The sequence below is a fragment of the Gymnogyps californianus genome, chromosome 3 (assembly GCF_018139145.2).
Source record: "Gymnogyps californianus isolate 813 chromosome 3, ASM1813914v2, whole genome shotgun sequence".
Taxonomy (NCBI): domain Eukaryota; kingdom Metazoa; phylum Chordata; class Aves; order Accipitriformes; family Cathartidae; genus Gymnogyps; species Gymnogyps californianus.
Genome location: NC_059473.1, coordinates 36755125 through 36776617, shown reverse-complemented (window position 1 = coordinate 36776617; position 21493 = coordinate 36755125). Strand labels below are relative to the sequence as shown.

Here is a 21493-nt window from a genome sequence, read left to right as displayed (position 1 = left end):
TGGGCTCATAGCAGAGTGGAGCCAATGGGAGAGCAAGAGGTGAGTAATCTGCTATGCTCAGAACCAACACTATATTATACCTCCTAGGACAGAAGGGAAAGGCTCCTTTTAGGCCAATGTGCAAGTGCACAGTTTGCACGGGGCTTTAAACCAAACCCAGCCCACAGGCTCTTTCACAGGTAACCAGTGACATGTTTTGGCTATTCCATGTATAATCTGTTCAGAAAGCGGTACATGCATATGAACATGTAACCACAGTACAAAACCTCCATTTTTCTACTTATTTTTGAAATGTCTCCTGGATATAATCCACTTGCTTTACTTGCCACTGCAAAACTTCTAGCTTGCAAAATGCACCTCGGTTTAAAACCACATTTCTAAAAAGTCAGCACCTCATACCTGCAGGCTGGTAAGGGTCCAAACACCCAATACGTGCACCCATGTGTACTTAGCAATGCAAGTGAAAAGAACACTTTGCACATCACAAATTTTGTGCAAGTATTTCTAATGACAGAGACCAGTATTTCTTTCCCAGATACCACCACAGGCAATTCTGAAAGAAAATACTGTAGACAGACAGTGAAGTAATCACTGAATTTCAGGATCACTTCATTATCCAATCAACCAAAGAGCTGGAACAAAATACAGGACATTTAAAAATACATTTTACGGGTGAAGAAATTTCTGCTTCTCTTTATTTTGGTTAGTTGTCTATAATGTCATGGAGGAATAGAGAAGAATATTGAGATGATAGAAACCATATGCCAGACATGTCAAACTACATTATATTATTGGTCTGGATTAAGGCATTAATACATTAGCTGGACACTCCTCTTGGAGTCGCTGCCTTGCTCCCACTGGCAACAACAGGCTAAACTATCTGCCTAATCATTTATCAGAGGCCTTAAAAGGCACACACTGCAAAGCCAGTAAGCTCTTGCCAAAATACTCTAACAGAAGGAAATGTCACACTGAATTCAGCACCCCTTAAACTCCACGTCACTACAGGCTGCCTGGAGCACCAGCCCATGGCTTTCAACAAAAATTGGAAAATTCAATATTTGTATTGATATGTTGATTAATTCAGGGAAAATAACACTCTCTTCTGTACTGACTGTGGTGAACTTGTGAAAATGATTCTAAATGCCATTGAACAAAAAACTAAAAAGCCAGATATTGTCCCATGCTATTAAGAAAATGAAAAAGGTTTAATTGTATCTGGTCCTACTCTTTTCACACTTTTCTAAGCCAAAAATTATAAAGGTGCAGTTTTTCTTATATCTGAATGGTGTTCAGCATTTCACAGGTTGATGGGATTCTTTACTCACTCTGCAGGATACAGCATTTAAAAAATATATCTCCAAACAACTTTGTATAATTGTCTCTCTCCTTAGAAGCAAAGGATTATATTGGGCAATGAGCTTTAATGAGTTGCAAAGGTCCCAAAAATATTGGGCAATCTTTCCTGAATCTTCCTCTGGGCTTAGGAAAAAGAATGAAACAAACCCATGATTGTTCTAAGAACAGGCTAGAGAAGAAACTGCAAACATGCAAAGCATCCTTCCTCTGGGTTGCCAGTTCTAAACAAGACTACATCAGTAAAAGCAGGAATTACTGTTGCAAACTACTTAACGGGCTGCATTAATTGAGCCAGCAGCTTCCAGTTAATAGTAAGAACTCAGATGGCAAAAGCATTGAAAAAAATCAGTAATGGCATTAAGAACAAAGCTGAGAATGGTCAGTGAAGGGAACTATTATGTCACCTTTGGATAGAGTCCTTCCAGACCAAGAGGTGTGTCATGCTAAAAGGAGAGAGAAGGCACAACTCTGTTCAGTGTACCAGCCTCCAGTTTTAAGGATGAAAACTTCATTAATGCCCAAAGCTTGACTGTTAATGGGAAGACAAAGCCATAAGTCCTGTATTTGGCCAACCCTCTTTCTCATTGAGTTCTGGGTCTGTGGCTTTCTAAAAATGAACAATAAGGTTGGCTTTTTTGGTTGAGGTTTGGGTTGTTTTTTTTTTAAAGATGGGCGGGCTTTGATCTCCCTTTAGAGTGCGGCAGGGAGAGGAAGAGGTGCAAGTCGTAGGAGGAATGCAATATATTTGCGTCAGTCCCATTTGTTCACCCTGAGGCTTAGTTCAGCGCTGACTGAATACACAGCCATTTTCAACTTTGACTTTCTACTGTCAAGGCTTACATTTATTAAACACTTCTCATATCGTTTTCAGAGTTAAATATGAGTTCAAAATGTTCTGCAAACTGCTACACAAAAGGTATTCAAATTACAGGGTCAGTGACTGTATTTTCCCCTCTTCCTATTTAGTTGCTTTTCTTTTATGTTTCATCATCCACAGGGGATATGCACAGGAAAAAAAGACCTGGGAGGCCAGGGATTGAACAAGGGAAGAGAGGGAGTTGAAAACAAGAGCAAGACAGAGGAGAGAGCTGGCGGGAAAAAGGGAATGTTGGCTTAACTGGAGGTAGTCCACATTTTGACAGTTAATTTCTGCTGAAAAATTTTACTGATAAATATGTATACACACAGAAATACACATATAAATGTGCATGTAAAAATTAAATGGCAATTGAAGCAGAGACAGAAAGATAATGATTTTAGCTTCCATCTCTGTTAATTATTTCCTTATGCACTAAACACACTCAACCCAGGCACTGCACATGTGTGCACTTGTTGACAAAGTCCCAACTGTCAACAGAGAATGATAGACCCCCGTGACCACAACCAAAATGGTTACACCAGCCAACTATAACACAACTGTGTGTAACCACTGCCAAATCCCAAGCTGACATGCATCCTGTAGGGTTTCATTGAAGTCAGCAGGGCTACATGGTATATTAAATGAGCTGGGCTGCAAGGGTGGTCCAAAGCTGTACTCTGATACGTGGTAACAGCAATGAGGTGCTGAGAGCCACCCCTGATTTTGGGTACAGCTGTGTCATTCCTTCGCAGCTCCAGGAGAAATCCTGGACTGTAACAGAAGAGACTCACAAACATACACAAGGATTGTTAATCAGACAGTAAGAACTCTTGTGGACAATATAAATCATATAAAGCTATATGCTATCCCTTCTCAGTTTCATGATAGACAGAATAGACACCTACTAACGCCTAGGCGTTAATTTGCATACAATTGCATAATACTGTTTTTCCCCTTAGATATTTCAATAAACCAATGCAATCATCCACTTGCAACCTTCTATATGACTGCTGTATGTCACAAGTTAGGACATTTTATGTTCTTTCATATTTTTAGAATCTTCCTCTGGGGATGAACCATGACTTCTCAAGGCTTTTAGGATCAAGGCAAGCACAGCTTTAAAATACATAGCTGACAATAATTCCACATTTTCTGATTATACTTCAAGTAAAGGGAAAAACACCCTTTCACACCCAGAAGATTGTGAATAAACAATTCAGCTAGTTCAAGGACTGCTGTTGAAAAATTACAAATGGCTGAGTTCAATTTAGAATAATTAATAGTCATGTAAAATTTTTATACACTAGTTCTTTTCTAACTTAAAAGACTAAGTTTCACCTGTAATCTGGTTTCCTTTTACTATTGTACACAACGTGGAGCTTTTGGCGTTCAAGACATTCCCCTCTCTCTGTCCAGCTGCTGCCCCCACCACAATGGGACCTACAGCCCTTCTTTCTGTGCAGTCATCACTGAAACAGCTTGAACACGATCACACCCAGTTACAGCCCCTTCAGAAAGATACCTGTTGAGGCTTTCCTTTGCCCTGTATATTGACTCTGAGACAATATATTTCAAGCTCCTGGAAGCTTGACTTCCCCTGGCCACTCTACAAAAATAGGAAACCAATTGCGAACTTCTTCATCCTGCAGCGCACCACCACCTCCATGAATACTTCTCCCACTCTGCCCCTGTATTGTCAGCACACCAGCGGAGGAGATACACTCCATGCTTTGAGGAATCGTCTGTTGATCGGTCTCGCTGCACTAAGAACTATGCTAAAACTGTGTTACCTTTGATAGGATGTTGAAATGAATATTTAGTGATAAACTAGTCAATTTAATCATAAATATAATAAGCTCAGTATTTATCAGGATAGACTTTATCCTTATGTATGAAACTACTACACTGCAAAAAATATCTTCATCATTTTTTGGAATCATTTTTGGAGGGGGAGAAAGAATAAGCAGACAATGCAAACAAACCTTTTGGCAAGAACTTCAAAAACATGCAGATGGCAAATCAGTCTGATCACTAAGATAGAGAAAAATAGACTGTATTCTCTGAAGTGCAAAATAATGTAAAATATAGGAGGTCTCAAATTCTTTTAGGAGCTCTTTTACAAATGTCTCATTTTTACCAGCATTTTACAGTTTGAAATCTGATCTCTTTATAATGAGTTTTTAAAAGGCCCATTCCCTGAGCTTGAAGCACTCATATTCAGTGTAAACAGAATCACTAATTAAGGAACAGTTTTTTAAAGTATATTCAAAAGATATTTTAATTTTGGGTTGGTGGTAGCTATTAGGAAATTCTTGTTCAACTCCACAAAAAGTATTAGCAGGAAAACAATAGCCTAGAATTCAAAATGAACACAAATCTGAATACTTCCATTACTTTGTAATTGAAACACCATGGACTTTTGCTTGGCATTTGGAGAACAAACGTGCATAAAATCTAAAGGAATGAATATCCTCTGAAAACAATGACATTTTGTATTAGGCTGATGATGTTGAGAAAAGAAAATGTTCTGTTTGATGAGAAAACAAAAACATTTTTTATAAGGTTAACCCAAATTATTCACATAGTTTTGATGGGTATTTTTTTCCCAAACAAGTAGTAATTTGTACCCTTCATTTAAAAGCAAAAGTAAATTACTTTTTTCTCCTCAAAATCTTACTTAGAAGGGCAGATTACCACAGCAGCTTCACATGAGATCTGTTGGAAATACCACAGTGAGGTCTGCTACATATGACCAATCTATGGTGGCTGGAGTAGGCATTTCTTGGAAAATCTGTTGTGGAAAATTCAAGATACACAAATGGTCTGTTGTAACAGGAACAACTGACGGGTGCTTAAGTTTATACTCTGCCCTCTCTTCCATCGCTCTGTAACACCCACTCTTTTCTTTACAGACAATATTAAAAATGTAAATTAATGACTAGGGAGATCAGTTATGGTGACGTAAAAAATGTAAGAAAATCTTACGGGCATGATTTCTCCTCAGCAGCTGCATTCTTGTGTAAACATTCAGCCATTGTTCCTGCCCATCATTGCATTTACCTCCTCCTCCTCCACATGGGCTTTTCTAGAGTTTCAAATGTCACTGAGGCCAAAGGCAGAGTCTTTAACAAGTCTCTGCTTCCTGCCATTCTACACCTGTAAGAAGTGAATGCCATAATGATCAATTTCTGTAATACCTAAATCTCTCTCACTTGTTAATTTCAACTCTGAATTGCCTTCATTTGTAATTGCTGGGAAGGAGGGAGTGTTTTTAAGATTTTTTTTTTTTTAAATCACCAATAATTTTGTAAAATACATTCTCAGCTTCAGGGAAGTTATCTGCATTTTAAGTAAGACTTTCAGCAGCTCTCAGTGCAAATAGATTTGCTTTGCATTCTTCCTGCTTTGCTGTCTTCAGCTCTCCCAAGACTACATTTTTTGTAATGTAACGGATGCTTTTTAGATTCATTTTCAAAAAACGTCATAGAGACCAGAACCTTGAAATTTTAATCTCTTTCTCTGCTAGGCTGTTAATCCCTTTGTGGTGAGCTTACTGGTCCTACAAGCAGAGAGTTCACTCTCATGCCCATGCTTATCTCCAGATACAAGAAAAAATAATTTCTTTACTATTATACTTTATAATCCTACATTGAGACTTTAATTTTCTACAAGTGCCAGCCTTGAAAATACCCAATAATCTTTGTTATAAACAAGAAATTAGTGTCTTATTCCCCTTACATGCAAAGCGCTATGTGTTTAATCAAGCACAGACACACAGACACACACCCACAAATGCTCATGTTTTCAAATTTAAATTACATTTTTCTCCTCAAATTTAAAAAAGTAATTTTTTTCCAACACAGTAGTCCACCACATCTGGTTTCAACAGCCCTTCATGTAGTCACACTCACCAAGGCTTTGAGCGCACTACAAAGTAATGAGTCTCAGTAAGGGTAATACAACATCTACTAGATAAACAGAGCAGCTGTTATGCACTTTACAGTAACTCACAGCAGCCCTGAACATTAGGATCTCTTTTACTGAAGGGGTGAATGTTTCCCAGGACCCTGAGGTTATCCACCTGGAGAGCAACCAGAGAAAAGCAGGACAATTTAATGTCTCGTGCACCTCCAGCAGTGAAGTACCACTCTACAGTATGACAGTATTTATGGCCAAGGAAGGACCGTATGATTCATTGGAGGTTTTTGTTTAGAGTAGACAGGATAAAGAGAAAGGTCTCTAAAGTAGCACTGTAACATCAGTTTCATTTTCCAGATGTAATTTGCACCAAATCTCCTGTATTTCCTTTTAAAATTTTTTTAAAAATGCATTAGTTAAAAATGTGCCAAACTATTTTAAAAAACTGGTATTAGGACTTATAGGAGTCGTTCAGTCAGAACTTGTCTCTTCTTTTATAGTTTCTTTGGTATCCTTTTTTAGGTTCATAATAGGGTTGAAACAGGCCATCTGATTTTTTTTTTCTTTAACAAGATTTACCTCTGTTTGGAAGTCCCTCTACCCTTTGAATTAAAAACATACTCTGTAAGTGGTAGAACAGATGCACAGAAGGGATATTTGGATGTGATACAACATTCAAGACAAAAATCATCTCACTTAGCTTGAAATGTTACATGAAATGAATCCTAGACAAAGTGTCAAAGAAGTGCCCTGAGTTAGACCAGCTGAGAATTTGACCTGAGGATTAAAATGAGCTATGGGCTATTTTACTGATGCCGAGCACCTCTGGTTCCCACTGAAGTCACTGGAAACTGTGGATGCTCAGAAGCAATAAAAAGTAAACCATTGTCTACTATTATTTTTCATACTTATGCTGCAGGATGATTTGTATCATGAAATACTATACATTTCCTCAATGTGGCACCTTTCCAGCAACTTTGTCTCTCAGTCTGCTCCTGATTTTATGCCTTTATACATATATATGTTTCTCAGTAGAAGCCAACATTTAAAAACAATAAAGGAATTCCCCTGCCTGAAGAAAGAGAGAAAACTCACATGAGAAACTATGATTACACTTGGGAATGATGGGTTTCGCATGACTGTGACACCATACCACGCTGCTGACAACCTTGAGATCCTGTGCTGTGGCAAACTGAAAGAAATCCTCAGACTGCTGCTGACCTGCATTTTCTTTTTCAGATCATGAACTTCATCTTTTACAGAGCTGTAGTCAATTCAGGCACTTTAATAGTATTATTACTGTCTCCCCAAGGTCTCTTTAGTCTTATTACAGTCTCTTCCCTCCCTTAAACTAACCTGACTAAATGTTATTCTTACGTACAGCTCCAAGCCCTTAACTACTTCAGTTCCAACATGTTTCCCCCCAAAATAAGTAACAGTCTTGCTCTAACACAATAACCAAAGCATGCTATGTAATATTCTAATTCAGACGGGACTTGAGGTAACAGTTAGCATCAGCAGAGTTTGTGTTCCAGATCTCCATTTTATAGTAATTCCTTTCAGCGTGTATTTGGTTTTACCTTGTGCTGACTGCCTTTTTTTTTTTTTTTTAATTGAATTACACAGTATTGCCCCAATGCCATTATTTTCCTGGACTTTTTTTTTCTAAACTTAACTCAAAACACACCACAAGTAAACAAGACAAAGCAGACAAATCTGTGATATCTATAGAATTAATCAAAACAGAAGAGGAAAAACCATCTAGTCCTCTTCAGATGGACAAAAGATTTTGGGGGCCCATTTGCCGTTCTTTCTTCTGTTCAGAAACCAGTATTATTCTTATTCACATCACCACCTTGCTTGCCAGAATACACACACCCACCCCTCAGATTGCTCCCAAATTCCTGCTCTCACCTCAGGGTCCCCCCTCCTTCTCAGGTCTGCTGGTACTTCAGAAATATGATGGGGTGTTCCTTTTACCAGGGACTAAGCCCCTCCAGGTGGCCCAGGACGCACTGAACTCCAACTCACGTTTAGACTGATGACACTGGACTTTAGAGGCAGGATTCACCTCTCATTAACTGCACAGTCTAGGAGTCAGGTGTCTCAGGTACACATCTTACACATATCTTCACATCTAGTCTCTCTCTGCCATCAGGGGAGAGAGAGAGGCAGGATGGGGCACCTGGATGCATCTATCTCTCTCCACCGAGTGTAGGGGGAGCCTCAGCAACTACCTTTGATCACCAAAATTTTGTCCAGCTATTGTTATCAAAGATGGATCCCAATCTATGCTCTCTCTATACTTTTTCAAGGAGTGAATTGTTGAATGACTTCCAGTTTACTAAACACAGGCAGTCTTCTGCCCACCAGAAGTTTCTGTGATATATGTTTGTTTGCAATTTTACTAGACAGCTTCAGAGTTCATTGCAAGATTACCTGGCCTATAGTAAGTTGAATACAGGAAAAACAAAAAATTCACCAGCACAGTCAGTGCAGATCTACACAAAACAGGCTGAGTTCAAGCAGTTTCAGTTGTATGCTCTCTCCCTTACACCATTGGTCCTACTTTTTATGCAAAGATGTTAGGTACCAAATAACAGATAATTTATAGCAGTCTTTCCTATGTTCTGTAATAGGCAAGCTGAAGGTACATTTCAACAGTAAGTAAAGAATAAAGCAGAGTTAAGAGATTATTAATGTCATATCTGTATCAATACATATTTAAGGGAACACTGAACTTAAGCAATGATTGCTTAATTTATGATTGGTACATATGATAACTAGGGCCAAAAATAAAGGCCACCCACGAGCAGCTGCTGGTGAAGCATGCAGTGGTCTTTCTTCCCAGCAGGAACACTTGACATAAACATGTTAGTGCTCCACACACAGCATTTATTGTCAATCAAGTTACAGAGCTATTTAATGGTCTTTTTCCTTAACTTCAAAGAATTAAATGGGATAGGGCCAATTCGTCTCTGGAATCACCTCTCTCTCTCCCTACCACATCTGCTGTGCTCAAAGGGGGTCCCTTAGGCTGACAAAGCTCAGGTTTGAACTTGTCACGCTCTAGGATGGTAAGACGTTTCCAGTCATAGGTCGGTAATTATAGAACTTGCTTCTACACGAGATCAGACAGTGTGAACCTTCTTGCCATGACTTGGTTTATATTTGAGAAATTAAATCACTTAAAATCTCTCAAATATCTGTAAAATTTTGCGTCCACATACTAAAAATATTCTAAAGGGCCTAAAAAGGAACCTAATAATCTCTTAGAATAAACTTATGTTCCAGCAGATGTAACTGGAAGAACTATGCCTCCTTAACTGCACTGTGGTTGAAGACAAAGGCAATCTTGAATAACTCATCTACCTCTGCTATAGCTAACACACTGTCCTGGAGGCCTTGACAAGAATCACAAACCAGAGGCTTTCAGGACCAGAGATAGAGACTGTGGGACAAAAATCCAGAATGCTTTCAACTGAGAAAAAGTAGGTCTGGGACAAAATTTGAGCACAGCTAGAGTGACACAATCAACTGCTTATGCTTAAGATAGTCTAATGAAATGGGTTGAATTACAAAGAGTGCAATTCAATTTCTGACAGCCTCTGACACAGACAAGTCCCTGACAGTTCCCCAAACAAGGATTTGTTTAAAGCTGTTGACACAGACAACTGTAATGAGCCAACCTAGAGTGGAGGAAAAAGGCAAGTTCTGTGTTCAGAGTAAAAAGTGAAACATTATGTTATTACTGACAGTGCAATAATGGGTGCCAAAGACAAGACAGCGGTCACAAGAGAGCAAGTTATCACTCTCAATACCCACCTCATTAGTAACTGAGAGAACTGACAGTGCAGCATCACAGTACTTCAGTGCATTGTTTTTCTGGCCAAGATCTTTATAGCACTGAGAAGAAAAAACATTTTGTTTCCAGTCAGACCACTGTAAGAATACCAGAGCCTACAAATCATTATTTTTAAAAGAACTTGGTTACCTTTGCCAAATACACATAATTGTATTTGGAATATCCTGGACACATTTCTTCTGCCTAAGTAATAAAAAACAGGAAAGAAAATAGACATAAAACTTGTGTGATGAGATTTATGTGGTCTGCATAACATTTTTAGTAATGCACTAAGCTTCCTCAAACATCAGACTGAATCATCCCTACTGTGTGCACTGCAATCTGTTTATCACTTCAAAAAAAATCTCAAGAAAACAAGAAAACCCAAAACTCAAATCCTAAACCAGGCACATGAGGTGCTGATACTGAAACATAAAAACAGTGCTGTAATAAAAATGTTCTGTAGTGCTTGCTCTCCTCTCTCCCTCAGTGCTTTGTAAAGATATCAGATCATTCTATAGAATATCTATTGGATTCGTTCACTTACACGGTGGGTTGGAAGACACTGCTCTCTCTAGATTATTAATATTTAATTCCTCATCAAAGAAATAAACAAGCAACTAACCATTCACACTTTGTGTAAAGGGTAATGAACTGTATTCATCAACTTTGTAATTATTTCTTTTTCACAGACCCATATCTTCTAGCTCTGGGTTCACCTTTCTTTTCACATTACCATCTGAAAAGTTCAGGTCGTTAAAAAACTTCAAGATTGTCTTCCTTTTAAAACACATCAAGGATATAGAAGCTTGAAAGATGAGTAAAAACCTTACCAATTATCTACTAACCAAGAAGCAGCTTTAATCAACAAACAGCTTTTGGGAGACAAAAATTACATTAGTAAAATTTATAGTAGCTGTAATCCTTGGACCAAAACAATGCTGCTTTCACCACAACTGCGTATTATCAAACAACTGAAAAAGAAACCCAAACAGTTGTCTTTTAGGCAGTAATTTATTTTTTGTTGCAGAAGATGACTTAAAACCACAGTTACTCTGCAGCCCACCACAAAATGCCCTGAAGCTAAAGTCAACATTTCAAATTATTTCTACCATGTTTGGAGTTTGACCTTAAAGATAAAATCTCTTAAACTGGGAAGATGGTAACGTATTGCATTGTCCAAAATTCAGGAGATCACTCCATCTTTAAACAGACTAAGAACACAGAAAACAAGCACTTTTGATAGTGAAGAAAATATGCTTGTCCAGTTCCTTTGAGAAACTGTCTGAAAGTAATTGTAATGATGGAAGTTTATGCTTTGAATTCAGTCAAGTGAAAAACTTGTATTTTTCAGCTCCAAAAGTAGAAATGATTCATTTAAAAGACACTGAAAGACAGGTTTATTTTATTCATATGATGTTTTCTCATAACTGTGCATTCAAGTAGAATGCCCAGGAACATGGACCTATATGACAGAGCTTTCTTTTCTACTTCACTACAAAGGTAATTTCATCTCCACGGACAAGAAAGGCTTCTACTGAAATTCAATGAAAAGAGCTTCAGATCAGAAAAAGGGAAGTGTCACAATGTCAAAGTTTTCCTTGCCTATGTTAACCCTCTTGCAGAAACAGGCAAATCATCAGTTATCGCTATGGTTAATTTGTTTCAATGGCATATATAACTAACCTATATCCATCTCACATTACATCCAATAACTATTAACCATGGCAAGTCATTGAAGAATTCCCTAAAACTAAAGAACGAGAAGAAAGGTGCTAGCCACTCATCTCCAAACTAATTTTAAAATAGAAAAGAAAAAATATTTTAGTAGAGAGCTCTGCAGCATTTAGGAGAGCCCTGGATTTATATACTGAACATAATCTGTTGAGCAGACATCTTGACAACAGTCACATATAGCAGCTGGTAAACAGTCACACAGGAAAACCCTTGGCTAGGACTTACCTTAAGGAAATTCTGCAATGCTTCTTCTACTGTTGAAGTTGGTGGAGTCCCAAAGAGCGCAGCAGCTACTTTCTTTTCAATCCAAGACAACTGAGCTACCTATAATTAAAAAAAAAAAAAAGACAAACAAAAGTCTTTAGGGTTGCTTCTCAGTTTTGGAATAAATACTGTCCTGTGGCACTGTACTACTTATACAACCTATTTTGCAAAAGAACCTGTCAAGGAATGTTTTATACTGTCAATTTGGCAGCTCAAAGCACAGTCTTTTGGATTTTAGATTAGAAATAGTGCTTTAAACCTGTTAAGGTTTTCATGAGGCAGACAGCTTAGCATGATAGTCCATGTACTTGACTACTTTTCAACATTATGAAAAGCTGTTGCTACAGTCAAAATGCGAGTGCTTTTGGCGCTTGTAAAACAAGTTCATTTATTACACAGAAGCTGGTGACAACCACTGTTAAGAAATAGGCTTCATTTTTTCCTCTGCAAATCTGACAAATAACACTTGCCAAAGACCTCTTCTCAGTTCAGGAAGATGGGCTGCTATAAAAGGACTTCAGGGAACTTTCATATTGCCACACAACGTACATGACTTCTTTCCTTACATATACTGACACCTGACAGAAACTGCTCTGGTTACTGCCATAAGGTATTTGGCTCCATCACCTAATCTGGCAAAACACACCTCACATCTCTAATGAAGGATGGAGCTGCTAAGAAATGCAATGTGAGACTGGAGCCTGTTTAAATGGAGAAGTGAAGCCACCCTCCTTTGGACACTTTTACTACATCTGTAAAGAAAAGTCAGGACTTTATTCCTTCACATCAGTGTTTGAACCACAGCACTGATGGCTCCTGTCACAGAGTACAGCTGAGTTTAAAAAAGGTAAAAAACAAGGTTCTGTGTTTTCCTAGCAATTTCTGGCCCGATCGATGCAGAGGCAACACAGAGAAGGGATACACACAGGCAAAGAAAGAGAGCCTCTCATCAGAGACCTGGAGGTGAAATATGAGTCACATAGGGACATCTCTTTCAGAGGGAGCTGCAATTCAAATAACAGAGCTGAGCCTTGAACTCAAGTCTGTCTTACTGCTGTAAAAATTAAAATGGTTTTCGATAGTTTTAGATTATTCCCACTTCATTCCCTGGCTTCCCAATCTCTTCAGGGCTGTTGCTGCTCCCCCCACCTTCTCCAGCTAAATCCAGCAATTATCCAGTAGATGTCAGTTAATTATGGTAAAATATAAGAATCCATCCACACATAACTATCCACAGCCATCAACCAGAATGCTTCTCTTTTGAACATACATCAAGTTCTATTTATTTCTTGTTGCAAACTGCCCTAAAAATACCATTGCAAAGAGTACAAATACAGGCCAGCACACAACAGGAAACCGCATAGGATCATGTTTTCTCATCTGGCCCCAATGACTTTAGCTACATAAGAGCAACATTGCTTTGAGACAGAAGGCATCCTGGTCAAGTCTTGCTGGTTGTTCGGCAGGGTCCAATGCCTTCTTTGTTAAATGCCGTCAGTAAGTCTTTCACACAAAACCACTAAAAATTATATTCCAGAGAGAAACAATATTAAGAAAATAAAGCTGTTTTTCATTCTCGCTCTCTCACATATCCCACTCTGGAAGCCTCTTCTAAGGGAATAAAGTGTTTTTTACAAAAGCTCTCCAGCAATCCCAGAGTTCTTACTCATTGAAGCAACAAGATGCTTCCCCTCTCTGCACTGCAGTGCTTTCACACTGTGTTACAAACAGCAGCATGCTGGTTAAAACTTCAGATTGTAGGTATGTATACAATTCCCTCACACACTTCATTTCCCTAGCTGCTCTATAATTTCTGAGACATATTCTGCGAGAGATATTAAAAGGATTTTTGCAAAAGTATTGTTTTCTTCACACCAATCTGCTGCTGTAGTGTTCTCTATTCTTTTGGAAGAGGAACAGGTTTTCTGTATCTCTAGGTCCACCACATCAAGATAGAGGTAGCTTATAGAGGGAGGAAGAGAGGGAAAAAGATAAAGGGAATGTATATGCTTACACTGTTTTCTGCAAGACCACACAACACCCTGGAGATACACATATACTGCATAGATACAATTACCACACACGTGTCTGCTGTTATGCAATAGTGAGGAAACAAAATTGCAGTTTTTCCATGTGGAGTTATAATTACCTATTGAAAACACAAGTTCTTCCTGGCAGTTGTTTTATTTTCTTACAAGATTTATTCAGAACTGATTTACTGAGGTTTTAGTCCTTATTTTGTCTGGCTTGGGTGCTGCTTTGCACTATTCAAACTTAAAAAAGCCCAAACATATATGCACTTGGCAATTTTTATATTACAAATCCCACCAACCTAAAACAATGTTTAAAAGTGAAATGCATGTATGCACAATAGTGAGTTTTCTTCAATGTGCACTGGCTCCAGCATTATACTTTGTGACTATTACACAGATAGTCTGAGAGTTCTGTAATGTTTTGAGCAGACTTATATGCCACTGGCTTGATTAATTCATTGCAGCTAACTCTAGCCATCCATAGATGAAGTGCCTAGTTTATGCGAGTTGTCCAGGTTCCTTGCATGGTCGATACAGAGAGAGGCATTTCCATTAGGCAATTCCTCTTCACCTACATTAGCCTGGGATGAACACTCCTCTCTTTCTCTTCTTTCTTTCCTTCAACTACAAAAGGAGCATAGAAAATTATACCCTGTGGATGGCTAAAGACAGATGAGCGAATCCCATCACAACAGCTTAACCATGCCCCACCTGAGTCAGTCTGCACCCCCCTATGACTGAGGTGGGACAAATGGAAAAGACCTGTTTTATGCAAGACACAAAATTGTGTCCTGGAGCAATAATGATGAACAGGAAATTATACCCTTCCCCTAAATGCACAAAAGCACAGTCTTTAATTTGAAATAACTTTATTAGAGTAAACTTTATGCCATGTTCAGTGTAATGGAAACATCATTCCTACTATAACAACTAACTTTATTAAGCATTCTCTGTGTGTGAGCAAGCACAGGCAACAGAAACCCTGGTGTAGCATGCTCTAGTGTAGTGCAAATTTGACTTCTACAGTCAAGGTTATTCCAAATAGTGCAAAGCATATCTGGAGGTCCATACAAAATCAAGTACAAAGAGACTGTGACTGTCATCAGCTTCAGCAGAACCATGATTCCACTTAATGCATGTTCCAAGAATGGCATAGGATAGCAGAAAGTAATAAGAAAAACAGCTACTGCAGCAAGTAATAGCTACAACAACAACAACAAAATTAAAGGATGATTGCCCTTGCTCTACAGATGATTTCCAAACCTTAAGTGAATTTTGTTTTCTGAGGTCTCCCAAGCCCTGATGTCAGTCCCCCCAGCAGCCTGAAAATTCAGAAGACCACTGCAAGGAACACTGTATTTCCACAGAATATCAGGTTTTAATGTATTGGGTCACTCAAGGAACATTGCTCCCCAGCTGCCATACATGAGGAGAGCTAGTCCCACTCGCTCAAGAGCGAAAAACAAGGGCCTGAGGGACCATCAGCCAACTCCTGAACTTCCCTAGGGCTGGAGGGGAGTGGGTCACCATGACAGCCTGGCCTCTGCCAAAGAGAGGAGGTCACTCTTCAGTATCCCAAAGCTAACAGAGATGGTTGTCTCGAACGATCTCTCCTATAGATCTGTCAAACAGCAAGCTCTCATCCATTTATTCTACCCGAATCTCTACTAGTACCAGAGATGGAAGAAAGCCACCCACAGAGTTAAACTGCAGCTGACTATAAAGTTTGTACCCAGCACACTCCTCTCAAGTCTCTTGCTCCTATGAAGATCAAGGCAGAAAATCTGGTTCTCCCCTAAATACTGGCAAAAGGGATTTCCTAACATCTCTTTCTCTTCCTTAGCCTAGGATCAGCAAAAATCACATATGAACTAAAACACTGGCTGGAGTTCGTTTTTTTGGTTTTTGTCTTCTCTTTGTCTTTGATGAGATGCAAACTCTGCCCATTGACAGCTCTTTTCAAATTCCAGGATGTTGGTATCAAGGAAACTAACCCTCTTGGATTGAAAATTCAGCCAGGATTGACTTGCAGCCCTAAAGGATTTCCTCCTCTGATGTTTCCTTGCTAATAGCTCACTGAAGACAGATCACACAATTGTCTTCCATAAAGGAAAATCATCCCATTGATCCGGCTTCAGTAAAATATTAATGGCACCTACTTAAATATCCCCAGAGAGTTTCTTTTTCTCTTTTATTACAATATATTAATGTAAAATTGTATTAAATAATTTTGCAATGTTTTGACTTCTGGAAGAGATTAAGTAACTGGACAGCAGTTTTAAAATACTGGCTTCCAACATAAATATTCTCTTTCTTGCCAGCTGAGGAACCAGGACAGTCTGCACAGGCATTTAGGCATTTATCCAACTTGAATTCCCTGGGCTTTTCACTTTCCAGTAAGGGGAGCAGACTTACAGAGCTCACAGACAAAGGAACTGGGTCAATTTGTTCCCTGATGTAACCCAAACAGATACACCAGAGATGAATCCAACACATGGTATGTAACCTGCAAAAAGAAAAACCCAAGAGATCTAATTTTTAACACCCCACTAGCATTTACCAGGGGATCTGATCCAGTTCAACAAGTATACGCTAACTGTTCTGTGCCAGTCCTGTAATGGCAAGTAGCCATAAGTCTTAATTAGATACATACTCCGTTTTAAAAGCTATTCTAAACATGAAAACACTAAAAACCCCACAAACACACAATTATAAAAGATTATCAGATAATTGCGCCCAAAACTCTAAGGAAAGAAAACTAATTCCTATACACCACGCACCACAGATCAATTAACTTCCAATAAGTATTTCTTACTGATCTGAAGAGCAAAGTAGTTTTCACTTTTCCTTAACAAAAACAAAGCTGAAACTTGAAAGGCTCTAAGCACTGTACTTATTTTAAATCATATGAACCAACTCAAGTGTACATTTAAAACATTAAACCTTCCCTAAAAGATATGTACTTTAAAAAGCCTGTTTTTGTCACAGAAGGCTGAGAAGAAAAAGTTTTGTCCACCACCAAAGACATTTTAAATGAAAATTATTTTGCTGCAGTTGTTTCTCTTTGGAATAGTAACATCTCTTTTACATACTAAACACTGGTTTACTTTGCTTACTAGATATTTTAAAGCATCTTCATTACAATTATATGGTAATCATCTTTTCCTAACATTATCACTAAAGCTACCCTGGAAAAAATCACCACTACGTAGAAGTTCCTATCAGCTCTGGAAAAAGGAATATTAAAATAACATTTGGTAGGGTTCTGCAGTTATCCATTACTAGTGGTGTTCAATTATGTTTGCTCAATGCATAAATAAATAGGTTTTTTTTCCCCTCGTCACCTCTGCAAAATAAAACAAAAAACATTAGAGCTACACGTGGCTTCTTGTATACACAGCAGGTCTCACAGGCAAAATGTTGCCTGCCCATCATGACATCTATGAAATGATTGGTGAAAATCCTGCCTACCTGATTGTGATACCAGAAGTAATTTTCTAACAAAGCTGAGATGATACGCGCATTGGAACAGAATCTTCCTCTTTTGTATAGCTCTACTGGCTTTATAATGGTAAGAGAAATAAGAAACAGCAAAAATTGATTTTTAGACAATATGTGGCACACAACTGTCACTGGCTCTGCATCAGAGACAAACCCCCACTGCTGAGAGGCAGTGAAAATCCAGCTCATCCTTTCTGCTGGCAGGTGCTATGACACTTTGCATCAGCTTCAGATCTGGCCCAGCAAGAATAACTGCTCAGTAAGAAACTTGGCATCGCCGTACCATTGCTCTTTGCAAAGGACTGTGTTACACTGAGGAAGGTGAGAAATGGCAGTCAGAGCCATTTTTTTGCCAAATTCTGGCAAAACTCCACAAATCAAATAGCTTTTACTAGTACAGCATGCAGTCTCTCAATATAGATTTCAGCCTTCAATAAATCTTCTCCATTTGCCTCCACTATACTTTTTACCTAAAAGTCTGTTCAACTGATTGTAATTTGTGAAAACGAACTGGAACCCTGAGTTACACCACTTGAAGCATCCCCTTTTACAGTCTCTTATGCTATACCTATTTTTTTCAGTTTGTCAGCCCCAAAAACAGTGCTAGAAGATAGTAATAAGATCCCCCAACATTAAATGGGGCGTGAATGGGAAATATCTGACTATACTAGAAAAACTTAAGTACATCAGGTTTCCCAAAAGTGTTACCAAAGCCTACAAAGTATCAAACACTAGTTATTTTTTTTAACTACATTGCTTCAGTAAAAGAATATGTGACTAAAAATACCCCTGGAAGCAACACTTATGAAAGAACAAATATCGTGGCCAATCCTAACTTGACCCCAAAGTCAGCTAGGCTAAAAGTAAAAACTAACCTTCTTTCCTCAGTCATCCCTTTTTCTTCTTTAATTTCTTCACACTGGACAACACAGCCTTCCCAGCCTCAACCGCAGTTAGAGTGAACAGAAAAAACAGAGGGTCTAAGAGGAGCATTATCACTCCATCTACAGGCACCAGTATAGAGAAGGAGTGATAAATTAATTTTTCAAGCATCCTATCATAATCACTACCCTGAAGAAGTATTTGGAACCGATGCCACAGCCAACAGTCTACTTTTGGGATAATTACCACAGTATGAAACACCACAGTCTGCAGAATAGGACTGAGGAATTTGCCACATCTTCCACAAGCTCCTACGACTATCTACATCACATGCATGGGCAAAACCTGTGTTAGTGGATCAGCACAGAAATCTACTCATACAGTCTGCTAAAACTAATGAGGATATCACCAACTTCACTGGGCTAGGATTAAGATCTAGCTTCCATAGTAAAGCCTCAAAACTAATGTTCCCAAATGATGGCCTCATCCTGCTACTGAAAGTGTGCAAATGACAGTAAGTTTTTAAGAGCTCACAGCCCCAGAAGTTAAAACAAAATGTTGTTCAGTCCTTTACTTGCATTTATTTGCACTATGAAAATCTGTTCTAAGTGTTTCAGGTTACTATTTTGTCATGGCAGCCAGAGAAGGCAAGAATTCAAAAAAAAAAAAAAAAAAAAAAAGGGAAGAAAAAGAGAACCCAGAAATCAATTCTTAAGTATTTCAGTGGCTACATCTGTTTAGGTGGATTGTTTCACTTAATAAAATGCAGGTCAGGTCATACCCTAAAGCAAATGCTAATCTGTGGCTTTAATGTTCAGTAAGGAAGTCCTGCATAGATGTTGCAAGTGTGGAACATGAGTTTGTAATGATATAGTGCAACAAACCACATGTATTAGTCAGGAAGTGGTGACTGTCACTAAAATGAAATGAGCAAAAAAACAGTGCAATAACAACGAAGTGAGGTATACTGAGATTACATGTAAAGTTTCCAAAAGCGATAGCTCAAGTGAGAAATAAGCCATGAAAAACATCTGGCAGCGTTTGACATAAATGGAAGCTGCAGTCAGCTGTTGGACACAGCATGGTATAAAAGTGCTTAAGGAATCACTGGTGAGAGAGATGTTCTTCAAAGGCAGGACAGCAAGCATACTATAGGACAATCTTCAGCAACTCACTTTTGCATAGCTAATGCTGATATTCAAGACTACAGTGTGGCAAATGAAATGCTTTTTGAAAAAGTTGGTGTCATTCCTTATTCAAATCAACTGAGAAAAAATGTAGTTGCTGAAAGCTCTTTGAAAGTTAAATATATGATCTGAAAAAACTGCTGAAAGATTACTTTGCATTAAGTCTTGTTGCAGATAAAGACAAAGTCTGCAACGTATCACAGCAACTCCTTCTTTCCAGTTTGAAGGCACTTTGTAGTGACTAGCATTGGAAGTAGCTGGAGGAAAAAGGCAGGGCTGGAATTCACTGCACATTAGCAGTTATTATTCTGAGAAGCCTCCCAGTGATCTTTTACAGCATAGACTATGCAAGAACATTTTCTTCTGATGAAAGATTATCACAGCACTAAAGATGAAGCAATAAGGATAGCCATCTGAGCCATCAAAGATGTGGGCTTAAGAATAAGACAACTCTCGTACTACAAGCACAAGCACCATTTCCTGAAAAAAAAATATAAAATTAATCAACAGCTAAGCTTGTAAAACAATTATTTTAATTTTCCATATATGAGTACTTATCACTATGTCATTAACACAACATATAAAAGCACCTGTTGTGTTGGCATAACACAAATTGTATCTCTTGCAAAACTTTTTGGTGAACTATAGATTTTTATGCCTGCATCTTTGTTGTGACATTCTCCTGGAATCTACCAAGCTGGTATGGTAGCCTTGCTGCCACAGACATGACCCCACAGCACGTAAGTGCCTTTAACTTCAGTTATGGATGGGGAATAAAGTTACCAAAAGGCTATGTTACCAGCCCAAGCTCACTCAGAAAGTTTGTGGCAGAATAAAGAACTACTCTGCTCCCGTGAGACCCCACCTGCAGTACTGCGTTCAGCTCTGGGGCCCCCAACATAAGAAGGACCTGTTGGAGCAAGTCCAGGGGAGGGCCACGAAGATGATCAGGGGACTGGAGCACCTCTCCTACAAAGACAGGCCGAGAGACTTGGGCTTGTTCAGCCTGCAGAAGAGAAGGCTCCGGGGAGACCTTACAGCAGCCTTCCAGTACCTAAAGGGGGCCTACAAGAAAGCTGGAGAGGGACTTTTTACAAGGGCATGTAGTGATAGGACAAGGGGTAATGGCTTTAAACTGAAAGAGGGTAGATTTAGACTAGATGTAAGGAAGACGTTCTTCACTGTGAGGGTGGTGAGGCACTGGAACAGGTTGCCCAGAGAGGCTGTGGATGCCCCATCCCTGGAAGTGTTCAAGGCCAGGTTGGATGGGGATTTGAGCAACCTGGTCTAGCGGAAGGTGTCCCTGCCCATGGCAGGGGGGTTGGAACTAGATCATCTTTAAGGTCCCTTCCAACCCAAACCATTCTATGATTCTATGAAATCAAGGCTTACAATACCAGGTCACCCTTCCTCCCTTCCAAATATCAATTACTTTTCATTCATACATTCAGATAAGAAACCTGAACACAACAATGAGGGACATACAAGCACAGCTTACTTAATGTACATGACAGGAATGGTCAGCAGTTAACATCACACATGTGGAAGTTAATTCAGGAAATGTAAATGTACTGCTTCACTTAACTCAAAACATCTACTTCAATAAACACCTACTTTGTCTTAAGTCCCACTACTTCATTTCAAATGCATTATCATTTTTCAGTATACTCAATTCATACGTTAGATAAAAAAACAACTTACTGAATAGCACCATCTTCCATTTAGGTAATATAAAAAAGGATCTTGAGGTTTAAGTTCAATTGCTTTGTCTAGGTGCTCCTATTAGAAAGAAAATCAGTGTCACTTTAGATGTTTTTTTGGCAAGTGTGTTTACATTCTAAGAAGTTCGCTGCAAATCATAAACAAATTCAGAAATCCTCTTCTGCTGCAATTCTTTTCTAACACCCTA

At 38.8% G+C, this 21493-nt stretch overlaps 1 protein-coding gene across 3 annotated transcripts in view; it reads right to left on the bottom strand.

Moving 5' to 3' along the window:
- RMDN2 (regulator of microtubule dynamics 2) overlaps window positions 1–21493 on the bottom strand; it is a 50197-nt gene that overhangs the window by 1251 nt on the left and 27453 nt on the right. Inside the window, exons 7-10 of one of the 3 annotated variants that reach the window (XM_050894226.1) lie at window positions 21286–21363; window positions 11943–12041; window positions 10131–10184; window positions 9962–10042 (exon numbers count right to left, since the gene is read on the bottom strand). In XM_050894226.1, the coding sequence (XP_050750183.1) occupies window positions 9962–10042; window positions 10131–10184; window positions 11943–12041; window positions 21286–21363 (312 nt within the window). Of the gene's footprint in view, window positions 1–9961; window positions 10043–10130; window positions 10185–11942; window positions 12042–19975; window positions 20065–21285; window positions 21364–21493 lie in introns of those variants that run through there. The other 2 variants (XM_050894227.1, XM_050894228.1) reach the window with 2 other exon arrangements.